This window comes from Pristis pectinata, chromosome 1 (genome assembly GCF_009764475.1).
Source record: "Pristis pectinata isolate sPriPec2 chromosome 1, sPriPec2.1.pri, whole genome shotgun sequence".
NCBI lineage: Eukaryota > Metazoa > Chordata > Chondrichthyes > Rhinopristiformes > Pristidae > Pristis > Pristis pectinata.
The window spans coordinates 118,529,872-118,556,414 of record NC_067405.1 but is presented as its reverse complement, the minus strand read 5'-3'; the positions used below and the strand labels follow the sequence as shown (position 1 = coordinate 118,556,414).

Genomic DNA, 26,543 nt, shown 5'->3' with positions numbered 1-26,543 from the left:
ACCCTTTCAGGAATAATATCCTCTTCCTTTCTTTCTCATGCAGCTATCTACCTTCCTCTTAAATGAATCTATAGGCTGTGCATATGTGGTCCCTGAGTTTCATGTTGCTAATGTTATAAATGATTAATAATTTAGAAATAATTTTTGACTTTTATTTTTTTGGATTAAGAAGACATGGAAAGAACCAGGTAAGTGAAGCATGAATTTTAAATTTAGATGGAAGTTACGGTTGTGAATAAGATTAAAAGTCCAGAAATTAATAGCGAGCAAAAAAGTACATCATAGGTGTGAACCACATGGTCCAGGCTACCCACTCAGGCATCTGTAAAGAAGCCCATGGGATCACTCGATGAGGAGCAGTTGAGTTCTTCAGGTCTCCTGAGCAACATCTAACCTTCAATCAACTGCCACTTATTATCGAGATATTTATCTCATTTCTATTTGTCTGCTGGTTGGCTGTGGCATTTCTCTGTACAGCAGGGACCTCCCTGCAGAGATATTTTGTTGATTGTGAAATGCTTTGCAATGCCCTAAGGTTGTGAATGGTGCTCAATAAATTGATGCTCTTCCTTTTCTTGATCTTCCTTGTTCTCAGTGGGAATGCAGAAAAGCTTAGAGACAAACCCATGCCCTGTGTGTTTATTGGTAGCTACACACTAGTAATAAAAATTGGTGAATAGACTGTTGATTTGTCATTTTGGCCGAGGGAGCTGAAACAGTGGGGATAGCTTTCAAAAGGTGTAACATTCCTAAATTTTATAGACCAATTGGTGGAGCTAATATCAGTGTTGTCAACAGAAATAGTATATGTTCATATGTGCAGAATAAAAATGTTTTACTAACAAGTATGTTCTGTGGTGATCAACTTTGCTTCAGGGAATCACTGATTCAAACATTGTTTTTCCCCTTGTAATGAAATAAGAAACATTCTCACTGCTGTTATGCCACCATCTGGTGGCCAGATTGGTTTTTACAAATGAGTAAATAACAAGCTGTTTTCTATTTTGAGAGTTTCAGATAATGCCATGAAGTTCAACAGCAAAGCTTGGAGCAAGTTAGTAAATAATAATTGAAGTCTTAAAATTGTTTTATAATCATGAAGTCACTGATTGATATTGTCCATTTTGAATCAGAAATCTATTTACTTCTACTGTCTGGAAAATATTAGTGCCTCAGGGCCATTAGATCTGGGATGATTAGAAGAGGCACTCGCAAGAGTCTCCCACCTTTGCAATACTTCAGTATCTTTATCATTTTAAAATCACACTATCTCCATAAAAATATATTTAGAAATATTTGTTTCTCTTTGTAAACATTAATCTCATTGAAGTGCATCAACATGTCACTCAATGTGAACTGAGTTACATCTTTTCCAAAAGAAGAAGAGCACTTCTCATGGAGACAGTGTTCCATGAGAAGGCAAAAACAATGCATGAGAATCTTCCATGAAAAATTATTGCCACTCTGCAGTGGACTATATGATTGTGAAATTACTTGACTGGTACCGTGTTTGCCACGTTCTTCTGGCGATGACTGAGTATGACCTCCAACCTGAAGTTGATTCTTAGCTCAGTAACCTTCTCCTCTGCAGAGCATCTATTTGATAGATCATAATACATATGTGTAAATTAATTACATGCCCTTGATTCAACTCTTCAAATCGTGCTCTCAATTCTGAATATAAAAATGGTTGTTTAAAAAATATTTCTGATCCTGAGATTATAATTCTTTAATGAATATTGGGAGAGTTATATTTTAATCAGATTGAAGGCTTGTTCATTCTGTTATCATACTGATTGTGACTGAAGAGCAAATAGTAGGTTTATATATAATAGCTTTATATCATGACTGAAGATATTCCCCAAAATTTTAAGAGGCCTACATTTTTCCTGGTTATATGGGATAAGGTAATATAGGAATAAATGCAAATTCCTAATACTTTAGAAAGATAATTTTCTGTCTCCATCCATGTATATATGCTAAACTGCATATACTGAATGGCCTTTTTGCTTGAATGAGCAAATACTTTAAAAATTAGGTCACTTCTGCATCTTCAAGATCTGACCTGGAACTACAGATCTGAAGTTTTAGTGATAAATTTGCTGTCTGGGCAGGTGCACTTCCCTGACTCTGTGGGAAGAGAACTTGCCAGGGATATGACAGTAATAAAAACAGAAGATGCAGAGAATACCCAGCTGGTCAGACTGCATCCACGGGACCTAAACCTTCCTAAGAGAAAAGGCTGGCTAAATTTCCCAAACCACTAGCACTACTGTTAGGCAACACAACCAGAGGGTATCAGAATCAGAATCAGGTTTATTATCACTGACATATGTCATGAAAGTTGTTGTTTTGCAGCAGCAGTACAGTGCGAGACATAAAAATTACTATAAGTTACAAAAATAAATTCATAGTGCAAAAGAGGAATAATGAGGTAGTGTTCATGGGTTCATGGACCATTCAGAAATCTGATGGTGGAGGGGAAGAAGCTGTTCTTAAAACATTGTGGCATCATCTGCCCTCAAACCTCTGGCCAGGACTGAACACAATAGCACTTATCTCCCTAACATCGATCTTAGATACATAGAAACAGAACAGTACAGCGCAGGAATAGGCCCTTCAGCCCACCATGTCTGTGCCAACCATGATAGCAAATTAAACTAATTCCATCTGCTTGCACATGGTCTGCATCCCTCCAGTCCCTGCCTGTTAATGTGTCTGTCTAAATACCTCTTAAATATTGCTGTTGCATCTGCCTCTACCTCCTCCCCTGGCAGTGTGTTGCAGACACTTACCAGTTTCTATGTGAAAAATTTGGCTCGCAAATCTCTCACCTTAAACTTACGCAGCGAAGATAGGGGAAGGTGATGGGAAGAACAAGAGGAATTTCTCTGATAGGGAGAAATGATGAGGCAGTTAACATAAGATGAAGCTTCTTTGATTGAGAGGCACTGTATGTACTGTCAAATGGGAGATGTATTGAGAAGTTTACCTTGGTAGGCAAATGTCTTGATTTTCTGTTTATGCTTTATTTGATTTTGCTTTGTTATAAAATACTCTCAAGAGACAATCAATGTTCAAATGTGTTCTCATTTAGCAGACATAATATCCTTTAGCGTGCAGAGATAATTCATTCTAGCGTGGCAGCTTCTGCATAACTGCACACCCCGTATCTCGATAGGTTGCTAATGTCATCCATCTCATGTCAATGTGCTCACGTAAAACCTTGATTGTTGCTAGACAGTGAGGGATGACTTTCCATGAAAAATTATTGCCACTCTGCAGTGGAGTATATGATTGTGAAATTACTTGACTGATGCCGTGGCTGCCAAGTTCTTCTGGCAATGACTGAGTATGACCTCCAACTTGAAGTTGATTCCTAGCTCAGTAACCTTCTCCTCTGCTTGGTCTGCTCTTACAATACTTATAATGGCTTCAAATGGAAGGATCCAATACCTCCCACCACTTTTCAATGGTTCTCTCAAACTATAGCATGTTTAAACTTAGAAAAAATTAGGAGTGGTACTGTTGATCCTTCGCTTAAATTTGAGAAAGTTTGGAATCCGTTTATTCAATATTTCCATATGATATAAGCTGACCTTTTTCAGATCCCTTTCAATAACCCTTGAATACAGAGGAGCGGAGTTGACGACATAATAATGTTTTTTTTAATTGAAGAAATATCAGTCCAGTTTTTTTTTGAAGTTTTTGGTTTCTTTTGGTTTATTATTAATTTTTTTTGAATTGGGGGTTCTTTTCTCATATAATTAAATCTCTTTTCAATTTTCCTTTTGTATTATGTTCACTTAATAAAAGAGCGGGAGGTCTAGATTACTTATATTTTACTCCTTGTGATTATATATATTAACTGTTATGATCGTTATCCTGATCTCTTTGCACCATATGTATAATTATTAATGTTATATATATTAATTTGTACTAATTTGAAAATCAATAGAAAGATTGAAAAGAAAAAGAATACTTATAATGGCAATCTCTGAGGGAGAGATTGCAATGAGAGGCTGAGGATTATCAGGGAGGTCATGTGGTGAAATGAAGCAAATGCTCTATGTTGCCCATTCCCATGGAGTCTCCTTAATGCCTGGGATTGAAAGAGGCAGGAATAGGTGTTAGATTGATCGTCAAAAGTGAATAATTGTACAGAAATGCATGACAGACACTACAGTGATCACATCCAATTGTGAACAGAGGGAAATGTGGTTTGTCTGCTGCTGAAACTTCGTCAGTTCTTCCCTATTGTTTGCCTTGAAATGATCATTTGGTGCAATTGCCTTAAATATATCTCATTTAAAATTCCATGAGGGATTTCTCATCTCTGAATGACAGTGGACTCCGGTGGGTAGAAATCTCAGTCTTTTGATACATTGCATGCCAGTTACTGATCAAAGTATTGTGATGTGCATTACTCTCAGCTACGCTGGCTGCAATGTTGAGTAGCTAGTTCAAATCATTCAACCTCTCGATCAATGTTTACATCTGCAGAATGAAGAACTTTGCATGAAATTATATTCTGTGTAGATGTCAAAGTTATCTAACCAAGGTGCCACTCAGCAGGAAATAGAGAGAGGCTGTAGCAAACTGTGTAAGTAATAGATCAGGGACTCATTCATTTATTTGTTTTTGTCAGTGTGCATGGATTGACAAGTCAGACAGAGAATATTATGTTTCACCTGGGCTTTCTCAATTGGTTCTCTGATTTTTGCAGGTTCCTGAGGAGCAGATAGTGCCCTGCTCCTCCTGCTCATGTTGGTGTTCAGGCTCTGTCTCATGGTTTTCAAGTTCCAATTTTCCTTGCTGCTCTTCCTCCAGTGCCGACCGTCTTTGGTTCATAAGCTTGTGCAGCATGAACACATTATGCTGAAGTCTCTACACCTGTTTGATACACCCTGCAGGGGAGCCCAGGCGAATGCAGGCAATGAAAGTTTATCATTAAGAGATCTATGCCATTTTCCTCTACTATTGTAGTACTTTGTGTCTCCTATTGTATCTGTTCTCAGCTGGTGTATTTGGAGATTGAATGTGAGAGCAGTCAAGGAAGCAGAGTGTAGACTTTGACCCCATGTTCCATCCACCAGTCACTGAAATTTTCTGGCAGTGCAGATTTCTTTGGAATATAGGAGTCATGTGTACCACCTCAAAACATGTCATTCACCATGAAGAATTTTTCTGATGACTCACAATCATCTGTGAATTGAGGCTGTTCATACAAAGGTCGAGTTTATTAAGGGGAGCTTTGTGGGCACACAAATGTAGCCAATGGTTGCTGGCACTTGTGGCAAGCTAATAATTCTAACAAATTGCAGTGCTTGAGAAAACAGTTTCTTCTCATTGTAATGACAGTAGATGGAATCATTGCTTTGCAAGCACAAAGTCTGGGGGACTTCCCTGGTGCTGCAGTAAGCAACAAATTGAAATGCATGGTAGAGATCTGCTGCAGTTGCCTGGAATGATCATAAGCAGTCCGGGAATGAGCATAAGGCCAAAGATCTTTCCACAAAATGTCACTGATCAATGTGTTAATAGACCTGGGGAAACCTCAGCCTATGAATACATTGTTCATTGGAGAGGTCCCGGTATGATGTGGTGTCTCTAAAACCTCTCTGGAATAGGCTCTTCACTGATGGACATGCCTTTGCCTCCTGCCTTGAGTCCTTGACCCACTTGAAGTGATCAGCCACATCCATGCCAGTACATCCCATAATGAGCATCCATTGAATAAGTATCTTAGCAGCTGAACATTGGAGAAAACCATTACATCATTTTAGCACACTGTCTGGACTTCAGGCAGTGTTTGAGCAGTCTGCAGTAAGTTCTAAGACATCTCAGTCAATTCTCCCAATGTCAGCAGAGTATACCTTTAAATAATGAGAAAGAGAAAAACTTAGCATAATATGTTGGCAGTTTGAGTGAAACTCTACAACAGCAGTCGTTGTATGGAGCTTTAAACAGGCATTGTGCAAATTCTGATCGAATTAGTTGCATGCCTGATGCCGGGAAAACATCAGGCACACTAATGTAGATCGTTATGGAAAGTGCCCATTCTGATTTTTCAAATGGCACAATTTAACACAGGAATGATTTCTAACTCAAATTACTTCAGGTAAAATTGAAATTGGATTGGATAGAACTGTTCTTGTTTTCAGAACTAGGTGATCAGATTTCTAGGGATATACTTGGTTTTATTGTTTTATCTACTCTTTATTTCCATCTTTTAAAAATATATTACTCCATTAGCAATTGAATTCTCTGCTTGCTCTCCTGATGCTCCAAACAGTTTGTTAGTGGGGTAATAATGACCCTAATGTTTATCAACACTAAAAAAAATTATCATTCCTGAATTTCTGAAGCTAATTGGCTGAATGAACAGAACAACTAAAACATTACAATTTGCATTGTTCTACTCACTTTATATTTTATCTTCAAAAAGTACATTTTTAGATGGTTTTAGAATGTTCAAAGTCAATTTCTTATCTTTCTTGACTCAATACTATTTAACTTTTTAAATCAATTTCTCTGTTATTTATCTGCCTGCTCAATTGCTTTGTCATATATCTAGAAATTGTACTTTGGTTTCTCTTTGATCTGTACCACTAGAGCTCAAAGATTTATGTGATTTCTGACTGACTGATATTTCCTATTCCATGAAAAGATTTAGTGATAAACATGGCAGTATGTATAGTTTTATATGTGTTAGGATATATAGACATATTTACACCAACTGACGTACAAATGTTCTAATGGTTGAGCACAGTTTACATTGATGATTCTCCATAAACTGTGCTCTGCCATTAGAACATTGGTAGGTCAGTTGGTTTCTCTGGAAAAAGAAATAGAGCTAACATTAGAGGTCTATCACTTTTTGATAGGTCTGGCTGAGCCTAACATGCTGAGTATTTCCATCATTTCCAGTATCTGCACTTTTTTTTTTGCTTTTCAATAGTATATTTCTCCACAATCAGAAAGGACAAATTGTCATCCAATTGGAGAACCTTGTAAGATCACTAGGTGCTTAAACTCAGCTCATCTGGCATCCTCCTGGCCTTGAAAATGTCTCCCACTGGGTACCTAATGTGTAACACTTTCCTGCCTCTCCCTTTCCTAAGTGTAAATTGCTTTATCTCGCATTCCGGTCCATCTCCCCAGCCAAGTAATTACAACGGCAAGCACTCTTGCTAAAACCTTCACACATATTCTAAAACCAGTTAAAGATCAAACCCATTCTGTTCAGTCTGTATTGCCTTTTCAATTATGTATTGAGATTATTGCTTTGCTTCTGGTGATCAAATTCATCATTGGCCTCACTTCTTTCTCAGTTTTACGGGACCTGTTTTAATCTGTTTGAGTTTTACACTTTCCCGAGTCCCTCACACTTATTCCTGAGTTGCTGCACTTCTTTCTCACCATTCTCCCACCATCTAATCGTTCTGGGGCTTTTCTCTGTACTCATTGTAAAATCGCACCTGCCGACTGCTGTCTTCTCCAGCGTCACTTTTTCATCTCTTGACTCTGACATCCTCTATTTTCTCCACCCTTATTCTTATTTCACGATTCTCTACTGGCCTGCTGTCTGTCCTACCATGGCACTTCTAGACCATTTCATTATCGGTACTTCAGGATTCTGTTTTATTTTAATTTTATTCAGTTCATGGCAATGTTCCAATCGAAGCTGGAGGAATCTGACAGTGTGTCTGTAGACATGATAAGGATGAATTGGAATAAACTGAACTGCAATTGGAAGAAATATCCAGGTAGAATAAGGAAAGGTGTCTCCATAAAATGGTTTCAGCACCGTATATAAGCAAACCGCTGCTGGAATCAGCATTGAAGGAGAAGTAGCGTGAAAGGTAATGCACATTTATCACAGAGATATCCCTTGGAATGGAACAGCATTCATTTAAATGATCGTAAACGCAATATTTAAACGCTGTAATTGATTGTTTATAATCGCTTGGATACGGTCGGAGCATCCCGGGTTACGAAGGTCGTATAATTGCTTTAACATTTAATGCTTCAATACTCTATTGAGCACTGGGGGAGGGGAATAGGGAGGGAATTCGGCGCTGGCCATGGTGCTGAATCCAACAGCGCTCAGCCGAGTCGTCAAGCTGTCGCCAGTCCATGTATATTAACCATCAGTGTTCCAACGATCATTCGGCTCATTTTAACGAATACACATTCTAATTATTTTCAAACTTTTTATTAGATCCCGGAAGCTTTCAGGATATTCAAACACACAAAATATCTCTGAGCTCAAGAGACTCGCCAAGTAAACAGAGGTTTACCACATCAAAAGAGAGAGCGTGGCGAGCAAAAATGGTCTGGGCTCAGGCGGGTAATGAGATTAGGAAAACAGTAATGCGCTTCATTCCTGTAAATCCGAAAGGAAAGATGGTTTCTATGTTCATCAAAAAGAGTTTTACGCATATGACAACGCCACCAGTCTTAAAGCAAGGTTAATCTTGCATTGTGGCATCAGGGGTTTTCCAATTCACCATTTAAACCTCAAATATTTTCTATTTCCTTTTTGCAGCTTCATAATCCATTAGCAATTATACCGGAGATTTGGAACAGCAACATCTTTCAGATAGTTAAATCGCGACGAAATTAAAACGTGTTCCCTGTGCTATGGATAACTGCACAAAATCAATTTGGTCAGAGATCGTTTAACTTTTATTAAACCTCAGGCTCACATGAACCGAAACAATACAAGGCGTGATGCTCTCCCCTTTGAAAACAAGTAATGAAAGTTAGGATATTTGTTTTTTAATGATTTATCAGCCCCCCCCCCCCCCCCGCACAACTGAGGCATTGCACGGTCAACCAAACTAGCACGTCAGCTGTGGATGAGAGGAACCTGATTAAACCGACAGGAAATTAAATGGAGGAGCGTGGATTACAAACTGCTTTCGTCGTTCCCTTTATGACTTGCGAATAGAAAATGAAAATTGAAAAAGTCGGTACAAGCAAGGACATGCCAACTGGACGCAAACAGCTGAAAGAGCTGCGTGTAACTGTTGTCCATTAGCAAGTGTCAGTCTTCGGGTTTGTGGCCTGAGCCAATTGTTTATTTTACCTCGAATGAATTTTGGAAGTGAAATAATTGGGGACGTGTGACCTGTGGCTGCCTTATCAGGGTCCCTGTGTGATCAAACTCAACTACCTTATCCAGAAGAACCACATACATACAGCCAGACCAGGAATCAAGATTGATTTTGAGGAACTTTCGGGCCTGCGGGGTTTCTGAATAGCTCATCAAACGTATTCAAAAGCGCTTTTAATGTTTTCACATTTCCTGTTGCTGGGTCTATGTAAATACTGTAAATAATTCATCATATTATTTTGATTGTACCAAATGCAGAGAGGTGTTGGTGAACCCCTTTTGCAGTGTATCTGTGCTTGGATGGCATACTCTTGCTGCACAAAGAAATGTTTTGCTTGACAAAATGTCTACATTTTTATCTCGCTTTAATAAGATGCATGCCCTGGGCTATTTCCTTCCAACCTAGAGGACAGCAGATGCGAGAAGTCTTTAGGGAGCAGATCTTTGGAATTTCATCAGCATTCATCGGTGACCTAGGCTTTTCAACCACGATGATAGACACGATAAATCATCTTTACAACGAATTCTAATTATCGTTTATGTGGCCTGTGTGCTTCTTGAAAAGTGAAATTCTAACACGTCTCTCACACTTCTACCATTTCTGTCTAGGAACGTTGGGAGCGATTTTTACATGCGGGTTGTCGCATATTTACCTGACGTTAAAGCCGAATCAATGTGTAGCCTAAATGTTAAATATATACCATTAATTTACCCAGTGACCAGCTAAATCTGATTCATCTTCACCGAAAGTGTGTTCGGCATCCTATGATAGGATTACAAGCAAGCATTATAGCAATTAATACTATAATGCTTCCATGATTAGTGCATTACATTGAATTTCATGGATTCTTGGGCTCTGTCACATAGATTTCCCCAGAGCCCTCTAGACTACAATCTATTGTATTTTTTAGCAAATTAAATGTAAAATTGTGCAGCAACTACGGAATACTGTAACCTCCCCACGCACTGTACGTCAATGGCTTGCGTTTAGGAGTGGGTTAACTTTATGCACAGGAAGGTTTTTTTCTTACCTTTATACCAATGCTATGACACCATTTATAAATTGCACAAACGTTTAATTAAATATTTAACGTATGTACCGTAAGTGCTTCACGCCTTATGCCATACAGCGTTTCCTGTTTTCATTGAGCGCCCTCTCTCCGCCCTCAAGAAACAGCAGTCAATTACTGCAAGATTTACACGGGCTATCGTTATATTTTTGAAGACTGAAAGCACAGTGAACAGTGGAATGACTGAAAAGGGGCAGGTTTCATTCAACTATTTATGCTAAATTAATACCATCTGCTGTGTTCGGACAGAACTACTAAGTGAGCTCAAAGCTAGAAAGTTCTCTAGTGAGTTGAAAGAGAATGCGTGAGTATCTACCTTAATGGAGGTGACATTTTGCAAATGTCCACTTATAACCCTGTTCACCCCTGACCTAATGAAGATATTTCTCGTGTGAAGCGGAAGCACTGGGTAGTAGCGGAACGAATGGGTTTGTTTTTTCTTAAAATGCTTGGTTTTGCATTAAATCGATAGATAATTCAACTTACGCGGAGGACTTTGTCCTTCTTGCCTCTCACAAGCGCTTTATCATGGTTCCAACGTGAGACAATGCAAGGCTTACAGTGCATAACGCCAACTCACCTTATGAATCTTTTGTTCAACTCTATTTGGAACAATCGCTGTAGAACTCTAATCCAATGATAAGTTACTTAAATGACTGCCATATAAACAATCAGGAAACCAAAACGACATATTTCACCAAGAGCAGGCAAATCCACCCAATGGCAAAAAAAGAGACATTCTTTAAATCACTGACACAAATTTCTTTATTATAAAGGTAATGACTGTCTGGTTATCTATCGACTAGTCCTCTGTGTCCTGGTGATAAGATTTTTATTAACAGACTAATGTTAATGTCTGAGGATCGCTTTCAAAACATATAAATAATGGACTTTATCTACTCTAATAGGCTTTGTGCACAATCGATTCGTTGATGTTTTACTTTATTTGGAACAACAAACGCGGACAGTGTTAATAACTTTGCGATTGCTGTCCTGTTATCATTTTGCCCAGCTTTCCGTCGACTAGACATCCAGCTTTGCGCTAACCCCTATCATTTTTTTCTAAAGAAAGTATGCTGCAGATATTCCACGGTGATAAATAACTGACAGGGCATGGTGCTGCAACAGTGTTAGATTATTTTTCCAACTAAACTCCTACCTTGCATTTTTAAAAGAGGTTCAGTAAATTACTGTAATTGAGTGCAATCAAATGGAATATCCTCATTTCCCTATCATTGTGATTGGAAGTGTTAACCACTGAGGATCAAACTGATAGAATGCAAATTATGTTTACTCTCGTCAGAACATTATTGATTGATCTAAAAACCTAATAAACATACGTCTCTTTCGCAGCAAAGGGGATCGGATCTTTAGGGGTTGGAATTGCTAGTGTCGATGAAAGCATCATAAGAATATGTCATATTCTTGCCCGAGATATAGAGCTAAATCGATTTCATCCTGTCAGTAGTTTATGTCACCTAGCTGCCCACAGTGGGATTGGCTTCTCTGGAGTCACCGGGAGTCCATCACCAGCAGCACATTTCCAGGCTGTCAGCCAACAATTAGCACACTTTAAAGGGATGCAGCTTTTCCTCAAGACACTACTGAATGATGTGATGTGAGGAGAGCTTACCGCCGTCCACAAAAAAAAGATAACTTCACTGCATTCATGCCTCACTTCTCTCGATCCACAGCGGAACATTCAATTCTGCACAGCACACGGGCAGAGATCCAAGGAGCTGTTCCCCACGTTTGGAACACTTCTTCCACGCCGCGGGAAGAAGAAACCGAGGGCCATCCGAAGATTTGCTGATGGATATTGATGATTTTTCACTCAGGGGGACAAGTGGATGCAAGAAGATTCGCTCCTGGATTAGGTTGCTCTGGCGGGACGTTAGTGAGGGGAGTGGTAGAGAGACCGGAGTGTATCTGACTGTGGATTAGCGGGATTTTGTGCAGCGTGCCCGGACATGGAATAAACCGTGGCAGCCAGCATGTCACCGCGGAGTGAATGAGGCTTCTGTTGTACCGGGGGTGAGGCTGGGGGACCAAGCTCGAAGATCGCAGAACATCATGTCTTCCCAGCAAACGCCAGGGTCCCCTCCCAGAAAAGGCACAAACTTACTGGAAATCGGCACCTTTTGCCTGGACTCTGACATTATCTTTGGATTCACCAGTCACCTTTTGAGGAGGAAACACAAGGTGAGTGTTCTCCAGTGTTATGCGGTGACCTCTTTTTAAAACGACAGGTTTCAGTTATCTTCATTTAATAAAACATCATCATAATGAAAATTGTTTAAGTGTGTGCTCTGAAATTATTTACGCCTTTCGGGGTTGACTTTCTGTGGGGTCGCTGATGTTACATTATCGGAAATATTGACAATAACTGCGAACCCCTCATCTCTAACCGATGCCACCTAAACACTTCAGATTCCAGATTACAATCCAGTCAATTTTGCGCCAGAGGCAAAGCGACCGGGGAACAGTTCATATTTTGTTTGAAGATCTTTGCTCTGTTGCTGCCCGGAGTTTGCTTTGAACTTCTCAGCAATTAAGGTGGTTGGAATGGACGTGGCAGCGGAGTGTTGTGTTCGCTGTTTACATGTTCATCAGGTAAGTAGCAGCGACTTCATGTTGCATAGACATTGGGCCGGGCACTGGGAGTAAAACAACTGAAATTCCAGGTCTGTATTAATTTCACAATGTTCTGAGGACTGATATTTTCACGCCTTAAAGAACCGTGCGAAGAAAACAGACTGTGGGGGTAATATCAGGGATGCGGATTTTCATAGGGTAAGAACCACAAAATAGTGTGCAATGTACAGTGAGGATGTGCGCGGGAGCGCGCCTGGAGTAGGACCGGGGTGCACAGGGTGGAGCGGTTTTTTGTGCACGCGCAGCTCCACCACCAGGGCACAAAACAAGCCGGCGTTCTGTCGCACCGAGCGCAGCCGGGTGCGTGCACGGCGAAGCGCCTTCAGGGTGCGCGCAGCGAGCAGCGGCGCCGATTGAAGGCGCGTGGGCGCGCGTGGAAGCAATGCTAGGAGGGCTGATGCACGCGTACTGAAGGGTGCTGGGGGCGCGCAGGGCTGCGGGGATTCAGAAAGGAGGCGGGGGAGCGAGGTGCAGGCGCCAGGTTTGTCCCGGACATTTGTGGACGTTTAAGGGAGGGGGGAACTTCAGGCGCCCCCTCCCCGTGCTCGGACCCCGGCTACTTCAGGCGTCTCCCCCCAGCTCACAGCCCGGGGGCTACAGGGCCACCTATCAGAGAGTCCAGCGATGCACGGGGCGCGCTCATTGCTAGTGCGCGCGCACTCGGCTAGTGCCGAGCGCGCATCTACTGGTGAGCGCGCTTTCCGCGGCATTCATGACGGGAGCGCCGGCGGGGCGGGTTAAACTTCATCCACAGCCCGGCGACCGCCGGCAGCGGCAGCCCGGGGCAGCAGGGAGCGCCCGTGTGGTCTCCTGCTGTGCACGGCGGCGTTGGGCGCAGTGGTTCAGACAAACTTAACGTGGAAACACAACGTTCTGGTTTATATTGTAAGACCAACTCTGCAGTGGAAGTTCACTACAGTGAGTGCAGAAGCAGTCCCGAAGAGGGAAGCAACGTGGATTGGGTCTGACATGTGAAATCGGCGCTTGTGACCCAGTCAGAAGCAGCTTTGTAAATCTGTTGGGCGTTTTGTTCCTTTTTTATTCTTATATTTTAAGCCAACGGTTCCCATTAAAGTTAAAACTTGGAGTAGAGTTCTTGTAGTGCCTGCTTGCATGGAAAATCGTCCTGCAGCGTTAGCCCCAGCACAGAGCCACGTTTTTCTCTACTCCCCGCTCTGGGAACCCATTGTAATTTAACGGGCGATCAGTGGGGGAATGGGTTCTGCTTCACACACAAAACAATGCTGCGAGACGGACGATGCGGCTAAAATGGTGCGTATGTTTAGAAAGACTTGTAACTTGAAATGCATCCTGCACCTATTTTGATCAGGCATCTCATAACTATGTGTTACCCTCAGCACATGTCCATCCATTGCCGCTGTTTCCTGCGGCCGGTCCCGATGTCAACCTCACCATTACCCACAACGTGTTCTCTACCTATACCCCATACATGACGGTTTCCAACCTTCCTGTCTGCTCATTGCAATCCTTTCGGTGAGACGTAGAACTTCCACTATTTTCATGTCCCATGAGCGTGTTAACTGGAGGGCATGTTGAACAATAATGAAATAATCCCACACTCACAGTTTAGGTACAGCCAAGTATGGCTTGACTCCGCGAAACGTCGACTGTTTATTTCCCTCCATAGATGCTGCCTGACCTGCTGAGTTCCTCCAGCACTTTGTGTATGTTGCTGCAGGTTCCAACATCTGCAGAATCTCTTATGGCCCGATTCTGCCGGGTGTTGGAGTAGACAGAAAGGGTAGGCTTTTACACTGGCTGTGAAATAGTTAATGGAATCTGGCATTTGCCTACGTTTATCTAGTATCATCTTTATGGTCTTAACATACTTTACATTTGTGATTATTGTCACCTTTCAATTCAGGATTCCAGTTTAATTTAAACGTTTTGGAATGGATAAACGTTTTATAATCAAAGGTCTTACGTTGAAGATGCACCTTTGCATTTCTGTCTGGTTTTAAATGAAAACTTCTCCCAAATGTTGTAAAATGCTCATGGCATGTAACCTGCAACAACAAGTGCAGTTCAATTTTGCTAACTAACTCACAAATATTCTGTTGCCTTAAAGCGTTTTCTTAAATCGGGGCTGTAGTGTACTGAGAGCCTACCCTTTTCCACGCTGAGCAAATTTTGACCCACATTTTTCTCTGCGAATACTAAGCTTAGTTCCCGCGAAACACGTTGTCTGTCCCTTGGTGAGAATTCGGTCCTGCGCGGCTCTGAGCTACGGCCAACAAGTGGCGCTGTAACTACAGGAACGATCCCTCTCAGCACAGCTTGACACAGGGAGAAATGCTGAATACTGGATCAATTCTCCAGCCCAGATTAGCACAAAAACAAAATGACAGGTCGAGCCTCAGGAGTTTAAGTTGGCTTTCAGGTTAAAAAATACATTTTAAATGTGGAGAATATAATATTGTTGCGTTCTGAAAGATTCTTGGCATTTGGTTGAGTGGGTGAAATCACAGAACGCACCTACCAACATCACTTTGTCAAATTACCACAAAAGGAATCACACACACTGCATCCAACCAGTTTGAATACGCTCAATGCTACCAGCATTGGAAGTAGCGCTGTAAATCGAGCCTAGAGAGACAGTTTAATTCTAAAGTCATTCACAGCCCTGTTTCCAGTAGCTTGTTCATCTGCATAGTTAAATTAACCAAAGCACCACCGCAGGCACCAGTAGGTCACGCCTGTCTTACTATGGCGATCTCTGTCAGGCTCCGCTTTGAATGGCAATTGCAGTAGTCAGTGGCAGATTGGGATAAACCAGGGATTATTGACGCCTTCGCAGATTCTGAAATGAAATTTTCAAAGATGTTTGCACTTGGTTGGAGGACTTGGGTCGTAACGGCTGTTTTATCATTGGAAATAGCGACGTGTGAAATTGCCGAGCTTGTCCGTTTGAAAGTTAACGCTGGCAGTTTAAAGTTATTGCAGGGTTGTGCTATTTGAGCTATTTGTCAGTCACGGGAACTCCTTGGCCGATCAGTGGTTTCCATCTATTTGTGCTCCACCCACTCCAAGGCACGCTGTCGCTTCCCCGTACCCACACAAACTTGAAACTCAAACTTACTCTTGTCCCCTTCAGGACATGGACGGTGGGCGCACGCGGAGGCCCAGAATGATCAAATGCCGGTTTAAACTTTTCAGGCGCAATTGAAAAGTCAGCGTAGTTTAAAAAAAACAATTACCCTCCTCATAATGAGAAGCTGATTGCGTTCAGTGGCATTTGTGCTGTTGATATGAATCCACACTTTCCAGTGGAGAGACGGGACCTGTCACCATTGTAATCCCTCTCACTGTGGCCGCTGCTTGATGTGTTCCTGAAGTAACCGAAAGTGACTTGATTCAGAATGCCAGGGAGCAAATCTCATGCACTGGAGCCAGAGTTCCGCAGACTGGCAGTAAGTATTTAAGGCTGTGGCTGAGAGTTCCTGTACTTGGGTAAGGTTGAGTAAAAGTTTCAGGCTGATGTTACACCGGGGCTACGGAAAGCTGATTTGCCGCGTTGCAAGCGGCTCAACAGTGAGAAGAAGACGGGACATGATTTGCGTACCGATGCTCCCGAGCCTGGAAGAGCCCTTACTTTAATGGTCAACCATTGGTAACACTTAGCATTATGAAGGGTGTCGTGTAACTCAACAACAGGCTCGCTGGCACTAAACAAACGTAACTTACTGGACATATTTGGGCAATGTTTAATGAGTGGCTCCTGTATATTGGGGATATTTTGGAGAGCGGGGCTGGGGGTTAATATGTCAAACTGTTATTCCGTTCGGTTGACCTTCAATTTCACGTCCACGCCATTGCACGGGTTAAAGAGGTCTAGCGCATCTTACGTGCCTTTCCCTCTGCCACGTTCACAGGTGCTGGATGGGAGCCCGAGCAAGGAGACGGCGGTGTCCCCGGAGTGCGGCCTCAGGAAGAGGTTGCAGGCGGAGGAAGATTACTGTGGCAGCCGACCCGCTCCGGAGGGAGCGGGAACCGTCTCCGGGACCGAGTCCTGTCCCTTCGAGAAGGAGGAAAAGGGAGCTTGGTGCAAGAACTGCCAAGTCAAGCTGGCGGAGCTCAGGAGACAAGCAATGAAGCTCGTCGTCCCCGGGGCCACCAAGGTATGAGTTCACTAAATACAATCAGCCCCCAGGCACCGCTCCCAACATCTGCTAGGAACTCCTCTCTTCGGCTGCCTCCAACTCCTGGCATCTGGTGGTAGCCACAGGATGTGTTTTAGTTGGTATTTTGATGGTCAACCATCAGTAACACTTAGCATTATGCGAGGGTGTTGAGTTCTGTTGCACTCTTTTTTTTAATGTGCCTCGAACTCTCTTATTTACTGACAGCCCCACCAAGTCTTCACAGCCCGCAGACCGTAGATCGGGAGTTGGCGCGTCAGTTGTCGCTCAATGTGTGAACCTGACGAGCGAACAAAACGCTGAGTAGTCGCTCAGAGGGCGGTGGATCGGAGCCACGGGCTGATGAGATGTTTCAGCGTGAGCTGAACTGCGCCAGTGGCGTGTTCCAAACAGGAGGGCACTCCCCAGCCCCTACCAGCGAGCACTGAACTGTCTGACAGTCTTCCCTCAGGGTTAGAAGCAGGTATCCACCCCTCTGCAAACAACAAAACAGCCCCTATTATTGAGCCAGTAGGGTTTAATCTAAACATCAAGAATTCCCAATGGGAGAGTCGGGTGACCGTGGCTCGTCAGAAACACGCTAGAAGTGTGGATGGGGTGTGGGGATTATCCTGATAGGACTCCACGGCCAGGGCACTCTGAGAGGCGGTCAGGCAATTCCAAACTCCTTTGGATTAAAAAGAGGACAATTTCCTGCAATCGATTTGCACTAATCGTGTTGATCTCTCGGTTGGTTGGCGCATGTGATTGAAAATCCAGGGACTTGAGGGAGGGCGAAAAATGTTGTTTCCGTTAATAGCACAAGCTCTTTTTGCAGCAGTAGAAATGACGTGTTCAAACACTTCTTACGTAGACGCAATGAACACCGCGCCCCCCCCCCCAACACACACATACACCATAGGTATTAAATAATTCCCTGAAAGCAAATTAAACTCCACCCAATGTTACCTATACAGAAACGGCCTTGTCTAAATGTGTCCTTAAGTTAGGGCTTCAGACGGTTACAATGCAATATTTCACGACACCGGATTAAGGTTTTGATCTGATCTACCCTGAAGGTCTTGTACCAATCTTAAATTTCATTTGTTTTACCTAAATGTCCTGTCTACACTTCTGCCATTAACTGTCAAAGAAGGTTACTTTATTTCATTGTGCAGAATGCAGACTCCATCGACTTCCCTACCTGTGCACAATGAGCAAATTCTTCTGAATTATAATCGAGGCTTTATCTGTTCATGCCACTAAAGGAGGACGTTAGTCATGGGAAAAAGCTTATTCTGGGAGGCAGGTGTTCAGGTGAGGAGACCCTTCTCTCCAGACCACGTTGTGTGGTCCTTTTTGTTTGGTGGTGGAGCGGAGCAGGGTTGAATGATGCATTTGACCTTTTATTTCCAAAACACAGATCACAACATTGTTTTCATCTTCATAATGAATTTGAATCTAAAGTAAAACCTGTGGTTGGATATTTTAATCAAACCTTTTATAAAGATGAATAGATGTCTTCCTGTGTGGTTTCATATCTTCCAATATGACTGGTTTCTGAAAGAAATGAGTAAAATGCATTTCTGTCGATTCCTCAGAAATATGCACCTTGTGTTTTGAGAGTTAAGCACAAATACAGCGTCATTAGACACATTACTCCTTTGAACTGAGTGGCTTATCCTCTGAGTGTACACACAGGCTTCCAGCTGATTCTGCTTTGTTCTTCAGTTTAGTAATCTACAAATAAATACTCTAGTGTTGTGAAGTTCAAAACTATCCATTCAACTTCTCAGTGCAGGCCCAGAGCCCCTAATAACGTATACTTCAATAATGTAGCTACTTCCCCCCAACAAATTAAAGGTTGAATGAATATGCTTTGTTTGCCCTAATAATCATGGGATCTTTCAACAATGGCTTTGAAATCACCTTATACTTGCATTGGAATACTCTTTGGTGTTGGTGGGTGGGTATGTGGGTGGGGTGGTTTGAGGAGAGTCTGCATTCGGCTGTATGACAAGTTACTGAAAAGACACTATTCCTCATTTTTCATTACTGCTACAAGGTTTTCCATTCATTGTCCATCACAAAATAGACTGCGGAGATATATCAAGACATTTTTGTAGGCAACAAGAGTATAAGTATGAAGTGCTGAAGCACTTTTGAAATTAAGCCTATGGGTGTATATTTATTAAGTGGGTAATGCTTACAGCTTCCAATAAAAAAATAAGGGTTTTACATTTTCTTACTTTTTGATATTGCAAAATAGCACAATTTTCACCCACCCTTCTATCAGTCTGCTACTAATGACATAAGCAGTGATGGGATATAAAAGCTTGTTTGGTGCAGCAGCTGATGACAAAAACAGATAGGATGCAGTATTATTAGGGTGATTAAACAGGGAAACAGTTTACACCCAAAAGTTCAACTTTCCAGATCTCCATATAACAGGAAGTAAGTTGTATTTTTCCTGTGTATTACTTATTTTTGTCCACTGATTTATTGTCCTGCACAGAGAGCTAGTAAAATCAGCACATGACAACATCTGTAATGATTTATTGACATTGTCCTTTCAATAAACAGGTTGTTTTCTATTGACCTGATGTAGATGGTATGATTTTGAAGGGATGTAATTAAGATGCAAAGTCTTACATAGGTCAGCTAAATCTCCAGGCAATGATAGTGAAAATCAGTTTCATAAATTATAACTATACGGAGTTATGATATTTTCAGCCTAATTTTGATTGCAGAACGTTACCTGGGAAAAATAATCAGGGACTTGAATGTGAATTAGTGTTTTGGTCAAAACTGCATGAAAATAGTAACAACTATAATTGTGTACAGTATGGAGTTTAAACACAGCTGTGATTACAAGCCATATATTACACCTTTAGTTTTCATTAAAATAATTAACACAATAATATATTTACACACTATTTATTGCCCACACTGGCTCTGCCAATGAATTGGAGGTGGGGTGAAGTGTATGACTCACAGCAAACATTTTATGGTACAGCAAACAAAGTTATATAATTAATGTGCATAATGTCAAACTCAGTCATTTATAGCAATGTGGTCACCAAGCTTGTTTAACAGGGGGTTTACCCGGTCACCTCCACTCTGACTGGCTGTAGAACTGAGGCCATTTGCAGCTTTGAACCTCTTGCTGTTTCTGTCAGATAGATGGGACAGCTAGGTCATGGATTTGTTCTTAATCACTATCAATATTTCTCTGCAGTCTACAAAGATTTGCTTTAATTTGGGATCATATATATTTTGCATGAATTGTTTTCTTTCCTGAGTTGGAGCATTTATAGAGTAATAGAGTTATACAGCATGGAAAGAGGCCCTTCGGTCCAACTCATTCATGCTGACCAAGCTGCATGCCTGAGCAAGTCCTATTTGCCTGCATTTGTCCTATATCCCTGTAAACATTTCCTATCCATGTACCTGTCCAAATGTCTTTTAAACATTGTAATTGGACCTGTCTCTACCCCCTCCTCTGGCAGCTCATTCCATGTACCCACCACTCACCTCTTTCCCCCCTCACCGTAAACCTGTGCCCTCTGGTTTTAGACTCCCTTACCTTGGGAAAAAGACTGCGACCATCCACCTTATCTAAGCTCATCATGATGTTATAAACCACAGTAAGGTCACCCTTCTGAAGCCTTCTTTGCTTCAGGGAAAACAGTCTCAGCCTATCCGGTCTCTCCTCATAACTCATGCCCTCCAGTCCCGGCAACATCCTTGTGAATCTTTTCTGCATCCTCTCGAGCTTAATCACATCCTTCCTATACATGGTGACCAGAACTGCACACAATATTCCAGGTGCAGTCTCGTCAACGTCCTATATAGCTGTAACATGACATCCCAATGCCATGTTTGAGGAGTGCCAAACATCTTCTTCACCACTTTGCCTACCTGTGTCACCAATTTAAGGGATCTATGTAATTATACCCTTGAGTCTTCCAGTTCTACAACACCTTCCAGGGCCCTGTCATTTACTGTGTAAGTCCTGCCCTTGTTTAACTTCCCAAAATGTTTCACTTCACACTTGTCTGAGTTAAATTCCATCTGCCATTCCTTTGTCCACTTTCCCAGTTGATCTAGCTCCCACTGTAACCTTAGACAACCTTCTTTATTGTCCACCACACCACCAATTTTGATATCACCCACAGACTTACTAATCATGCCACCTACCTTCTCATCCAAATCATTAATATACATGACGAACAACAGGGGAGCCAGCACCGATCCCTGCGGCACACCACTGGTCACAGGTCTCCAATCTGAAAAACATTCCTCCACTACCACCCTCTAACTTCACCCACTAAGCTAATTTTGTATCCAATTGCGTAGCTCACCCTGGATCCCATGTAATCTAACTTTTCTGCGAAACTACAACTGGTGGAAGACTGAATATATGTAGCCAAATTATAACATAAATGAATGAATTCAGCAGGATGAATTCAGAAGAATCTAAATTTCAGATGGACTCATCCAAATCTGTTTTACATTAGGCAACAGTTAGTTTGCACCCACCCATTTCAGAATACAGGACAAGTGAGCGGACAGTCAGGAGGTTTCTGGAAGCTGCAAAATGTCATTCTTTTCAGTTATCAGAATGTATTTTAACTGGAGGCTTTCTGCTTAACGCAGCAGCAACCAAGAGGCTCCAAAGCCAATGGCAATTGTGGGTGTTGATGCTTCCACTTCCACTTCATGGTGGGAACCCTCTTGAAGTGGTTTTCCTGAGACAGGGCAGCACTAGGGCTGCAGGGATTGGAAATTATAACATACTGAGTCCATAAATGTGGACAATTTCAGCTCCTACCCACCAGAGCACACACTGAAGGTGATCCATTTGAACTCTGATCTAGCTTGGAGGGAAGGGAGTAGAAAGTCAGTTGTCTTTTGCTTCACCTGTTGTGCAATCCTATAATGGCAGCATTGCAGATGACACCTTTGTGCATTGTGGTGCAAAGTGTGGGATGTTAGCTTCACATCCTAATGACTGACAAAAGACCAGCTTTGCCATGGGCTGGAAGCAAGCCTTACCCCTTATTTTGCTATAAATAATTCTTTACAATGCGATATTGATAGATGAAAGAAAGAAATTATGGGATTCTTCCAACCCTAAAACACCATGTTTGTTGTTGCGGTGGTGGTGGTGGTGGTGGTGGTGGGGGGGGGGGGGGGTGCGTGGGGGGTGGTGCGGGGTTTAGTGGTTGTAGGTGATAATCAGAAAGTGGCTTCCCTGCCCAGTTTTGACCTGGTGCAGTGAGACATCTGGCATTTCAGAGTCAATGTTGAGAGCTTTCAAGGCCATTCCTTTCTGCCTTTACTGTGGAAAGAAAAACAAAGAACTGCAGATAGGGGAATCTAGATGAAAAACTGTGCCACAACTTCTTGATCATCTACTATCAGTAAAACGATCCCTTTAAGGACCAGTTTTGAGTCTATACCCATATTGAGGAGCTCAAGGCATACCTCTATTGGTACAGCATATACCCAAGGATTTTGATGGAGGAGTTCAGTATGATTCTGTGAGTATGACTATGTCAGGCTGTTACTTAACTAGACTGTAGAACAGTTCTTCCAGTTTTAGACACTAGTCCCCAGATGGTCATGGTTGATTGGGCTAAGAGGGACATGGCCATGATTCAATCTGGTGCCTAGGTCAATGTTCAGTTTTCTTATTATTGAGATTTAATCTAGTAGTTTTGATACAACTGATCGTTTTTCTAGACCATTTCAGATTAGAGGCAACAACACTGCTGTGAGTCTGCAACCACATTTGTTCCAGATTGGATAAGGACAACAGGTTTCCTTCCCAGAAGAACATTAGTGAACTAGATGGACTTTTAATAATAACTCAGTAATCTCATGGTCACACTTGTTGAGACTAGAAGTTTTAAAATTTCAGATTATTTAATGAAGTAAACTTAAACTCCCCAGCTGCAGTACTGGGGCATGAATCCACATCTCCAGATCATTCATCTGGGCCTTTCACTTGCTGGGGGTTGTTTTACTTTGGAACAAAACAGACTGAGGGGAAATTTAATCAAGGTACGTAAAATTATGAGGGTCCTAGATATTATGGTTAGGAAAGACCTATTTTCTTTAGCAGAGAGAGGAGCATCAATTGAAAATTATTGATAGAGTTGAGAAGATATTTTTGCCCAGCTGCTGATAGAAGCCTGGTGTTTGCTTCAAGGTAGGATAACAGAGGCAGAAACCACTCTAAAGTACTTGGGTGAGCACTTGATATGCTGTAACCATCAAGCATATGGACCAAGGGGTGGGAAATTGGATAAGACTGATATTTGTTTTCAGTTAAAAGGGGTACAATGGGCTGAATGGCCTCATTCAATGTATAAGTATCTGTGTTTTTGTAATTCTATAAATTATCCCATTAGTACAATCTGAAAATGTCATTTGTATCACTGAACAAACAGTATGGATCCTCTTTGCTGGACAAGTAACACGTTTTGGAGAGAGGATGGGAGAAATCCAAAGCAAAAAATATAAAGATTTTTAAGAAAAAGGAATTTCCCTCTCAGCTGTGGCCAACATATTTTTGCCATCCTATCCTTCCTAATGTAGGAGAGCTACCATCCAAACTATCATGAGGGAAAGGGGAAGAGTTTAATGGCACGGCGCCTTGTTCTGTTTTGGAAATCTGCTGAACAAATGTTCAGCCAAGAGCTCCTCTAAACACAGTGATAAAGGAAAGAGCTATGGCACTGCCAGATGGAACATGGAACCATCCTGGTTCAATTTTGACTCAGTGATGCAAACAACATTTTCACATTGTACTCTTGGGATAATTTAAAGAATCTTAGATGGATAGACATTTATGGGACTGAAGGAGACCATTTTTGCCTTTGACGATTGAGAAAATGATATCTAGTCCAATTCACCCCTTGGTTCATAGATCTGGTCAGTATGGAGACACTGAGCATGCTGATAGGGAAGGGATAATTGCAGATATGTCACTGGATATTGGGCCCAATCATATTCAATCTGGCCCGTTCCTCATGTTCATCACACACACTGGTCCTATAGCCACTCTTCTGGCAACTGTAATGGTCTCTGTGGCTGATCCTGACATTTTTCCTAAGACCATCCTGATGGTCTTTTGACAGCTTGCTGTCATCAAAGAACTTTGCAATTATATTTAAAAATCTCTTGCTATCAACATATTTCAAATACATCTAAATCATTAAAATAAACTTAAAAATAACCTTACTTAAGGACACATTTTAACGACCGAAATTAATTAAAACATTAACATTAAGTAACATCAAGGGAAGAAAAACAAACTACTTACATCCGTGGCTGGTATAAAACTGAGGAGCTGGATAGAAAGTGCTTCTTGGATCAGCACATTTGTGCTCCATCCCTGGACTAGAGGTGGAGGAGGAGATCAGATGTACTGGTATCAAGTGTAGGAGTCAGGAGCGAGCTGACCTGCACAGACTTGCTCGTTGGCAATTCTCTATGGAGTCACTGGCCAGTGAGTATTACGGTCCAGCCCAATGGTTGTACACTCTGGCTGAGGGAATAACAGCAAGTGAGCTACTTTTCTGGGAACTGGCCTCCTGCACTTCCTTTTGATTTGATAATGCTGGTGGGGTGGGTACGTGGAAATAAAGCCCTGAAAGGATGAGTCCTTTTTTGGAGGCTGTGCAAGTGAAGACGGGTAGGGATTAGATTCAAAAGGGGCTTCTTTCCTGAGAGAAGCAGAAGCATGAATGCATTTTCCTGATGGAGTTACCTGGTTGTACAGGTTCTGCCTGTTGCCATTCAGCTTCACTTATTTTCTAATTGAAATTGATTACAAATAAAAACAAATTTGACCAAGTCTGCGCCCTTTCTTGCTCTCTCCTGAATTAAGCACAAACAGTTTTGTTTGGGGTAATTTCCGGATAAGTTGTGTTATCCTTTGTTATGGAACATTTTGCTTTACCTCACATTCGTAGAACAATTCAAGCAACGGCTAAATTATGATGATAAAAATTAGAAATCTATTTAATAGGACTCATAGACATGGTTTCCAATCATATCCTAATCCCTTTACAACAGTTTAGAGAGTGCTTGAGGCCCTTTACATCAAATTTCATGCTGGTGTTCTGCATTTACAAGCTCCAGCAACCTTCAACCTTTTGTATTCTTCTTGGAACCCTGGTGACCTTTCTTAAAGTTGTTTTTGAATTCAAGTATTAGGTTTCAAAACCCTGACCTGAAGCAAAACAGGTGGATGGGAATTTTGTTAGCTGGAGATGGCCATGAGAATGAAGTAACTAAACCATGGCAACGTAACACAGTTGAAGCTATGAAATGTGAGCTCAAAAAGTGAAGCAGATCCAAGCCAAGGTAGTATCTCCTTCTAATGTTAATGGTAATTACTCAACAAACATGCTTACACCAAGAAATATGCATCTGAGGCTGAAGCATATTTGCTCATCTGTGCTGAGTATAACCACGTAAAGTGATTGTACAATTTGTGCACTGTTCAAAGCATTGTTTAAAGTAAAGGGCTGTCTTCTGTTGAAGTCTTCCCTTCTACAGGAAAGAACCTCATTTAGGATCCTATAAAAAAGGGATCTTTAAATAAGTTGAACTAAACAGTTGCAGTTAAAATTACTGAAGCATCTTCTGTTGATAGCAATCTTTCCTATCATTAATTGAGTTCTTCACTCTATCAGACTTAGGAAGACCTCCAGCAGTTTCTCAATGAAGCAATCAGCAATCAGTGTTCATATTAAAATATTTTTCAGCAAAGTTAGCAAGAAACTTTTTAAAATTATGTTACTGTTAAAAAAATTGCATTGAATCATTAAACAGCATTAACAGTAGAAGTCCCTGTTTACTCAGCAGATTTATACAGGTCTGTTTACAGTTTTATTTTCACTGTGCTATGGTCTTCTCCCATTTTTATTATTTGTTCTACTGCATGACCTGCAGAAAAGAGGTGTGCTTCTGCAAGGAATTATTGGTTCCCCTCTTTTATATTTATTTTTGTTTTACTGCTCTGTGTTGCCACAACTTCTTTGGGTAAATGATCACTCTGATATAGTAATTGGGTCTCCAGACAAGATGGCCTAAGTGTTAGTTCCTAGTTTGCATCCAGTTAGCTGACCGCATCTGGAGCTCATTCATTGCTCTTGATGCAATGTGGAAAAAGGGAAAAACAATTCACCAAGGGTTGTTGTTCTCAGATTATTACCCAAGCCATGTGTAAATTGGGAGTGGGTAAATAAAATTAGAGCAGTAAATGCATAGCTCAAAGATTGGTGAGGCAGGAATGGGTTCTGAACAATGGAGCACTGGCCTGCTTTATGTAGCTGATCAGCTGAATTCAATACTCTGCTCCTGCCTTCCCCTCATATCCCTTGATCTCTTTAGCCTTTAGAACTATAGTTAAATCCTTCCTGAATATTTATAGATTTATCTGTAACTATCTTCTGTGGCAGAGAATTTCTATAGGTGAAGAAATTTTTCCTTGTCTCAATCCTAAATGGCATGCTCCATGTCCTTCGAACCTAATTCTGG

At 41.6% G+C, this 26,543-nt stretch overlaps 1 protein-coding gene across 4 annotated transcripts in view; it reads left to right on the top strand.

Moving 5' to 3' along the window:
• Nucleotides 1-11,594: 11,594 nt before the first annotated feature.
• The window catches only part of kif26ab (kinesin family member 26Ab), a 158,926-nt gene continuing 143,977 nt past the window's right edge, over nt 11,595-26,543 (top strand). For 3 of the 4 annotated variants that reach the window (XM_052024494.1, XM_052024467.1, XM_052024486.1), the window contains exons 1-2: nt 11,595-12,393; nt 16,740-16,985. In XM_052024494.1, the coding sequence (XP_051880454.1) occupies nt 12,265-12,393; nt 16,740-16,985 (375 nt within the window). In that variant the 5' untranslated portion in view covers nt 11,595-12,264. Of the gene's footprint in view, nt 12,394-15,723; nt 16,278-16,739; nt 16,986-26,543 lie in introns of those variants that run through there. The other variant, XM_052024476.1, reaches the window with a different exon arrangement.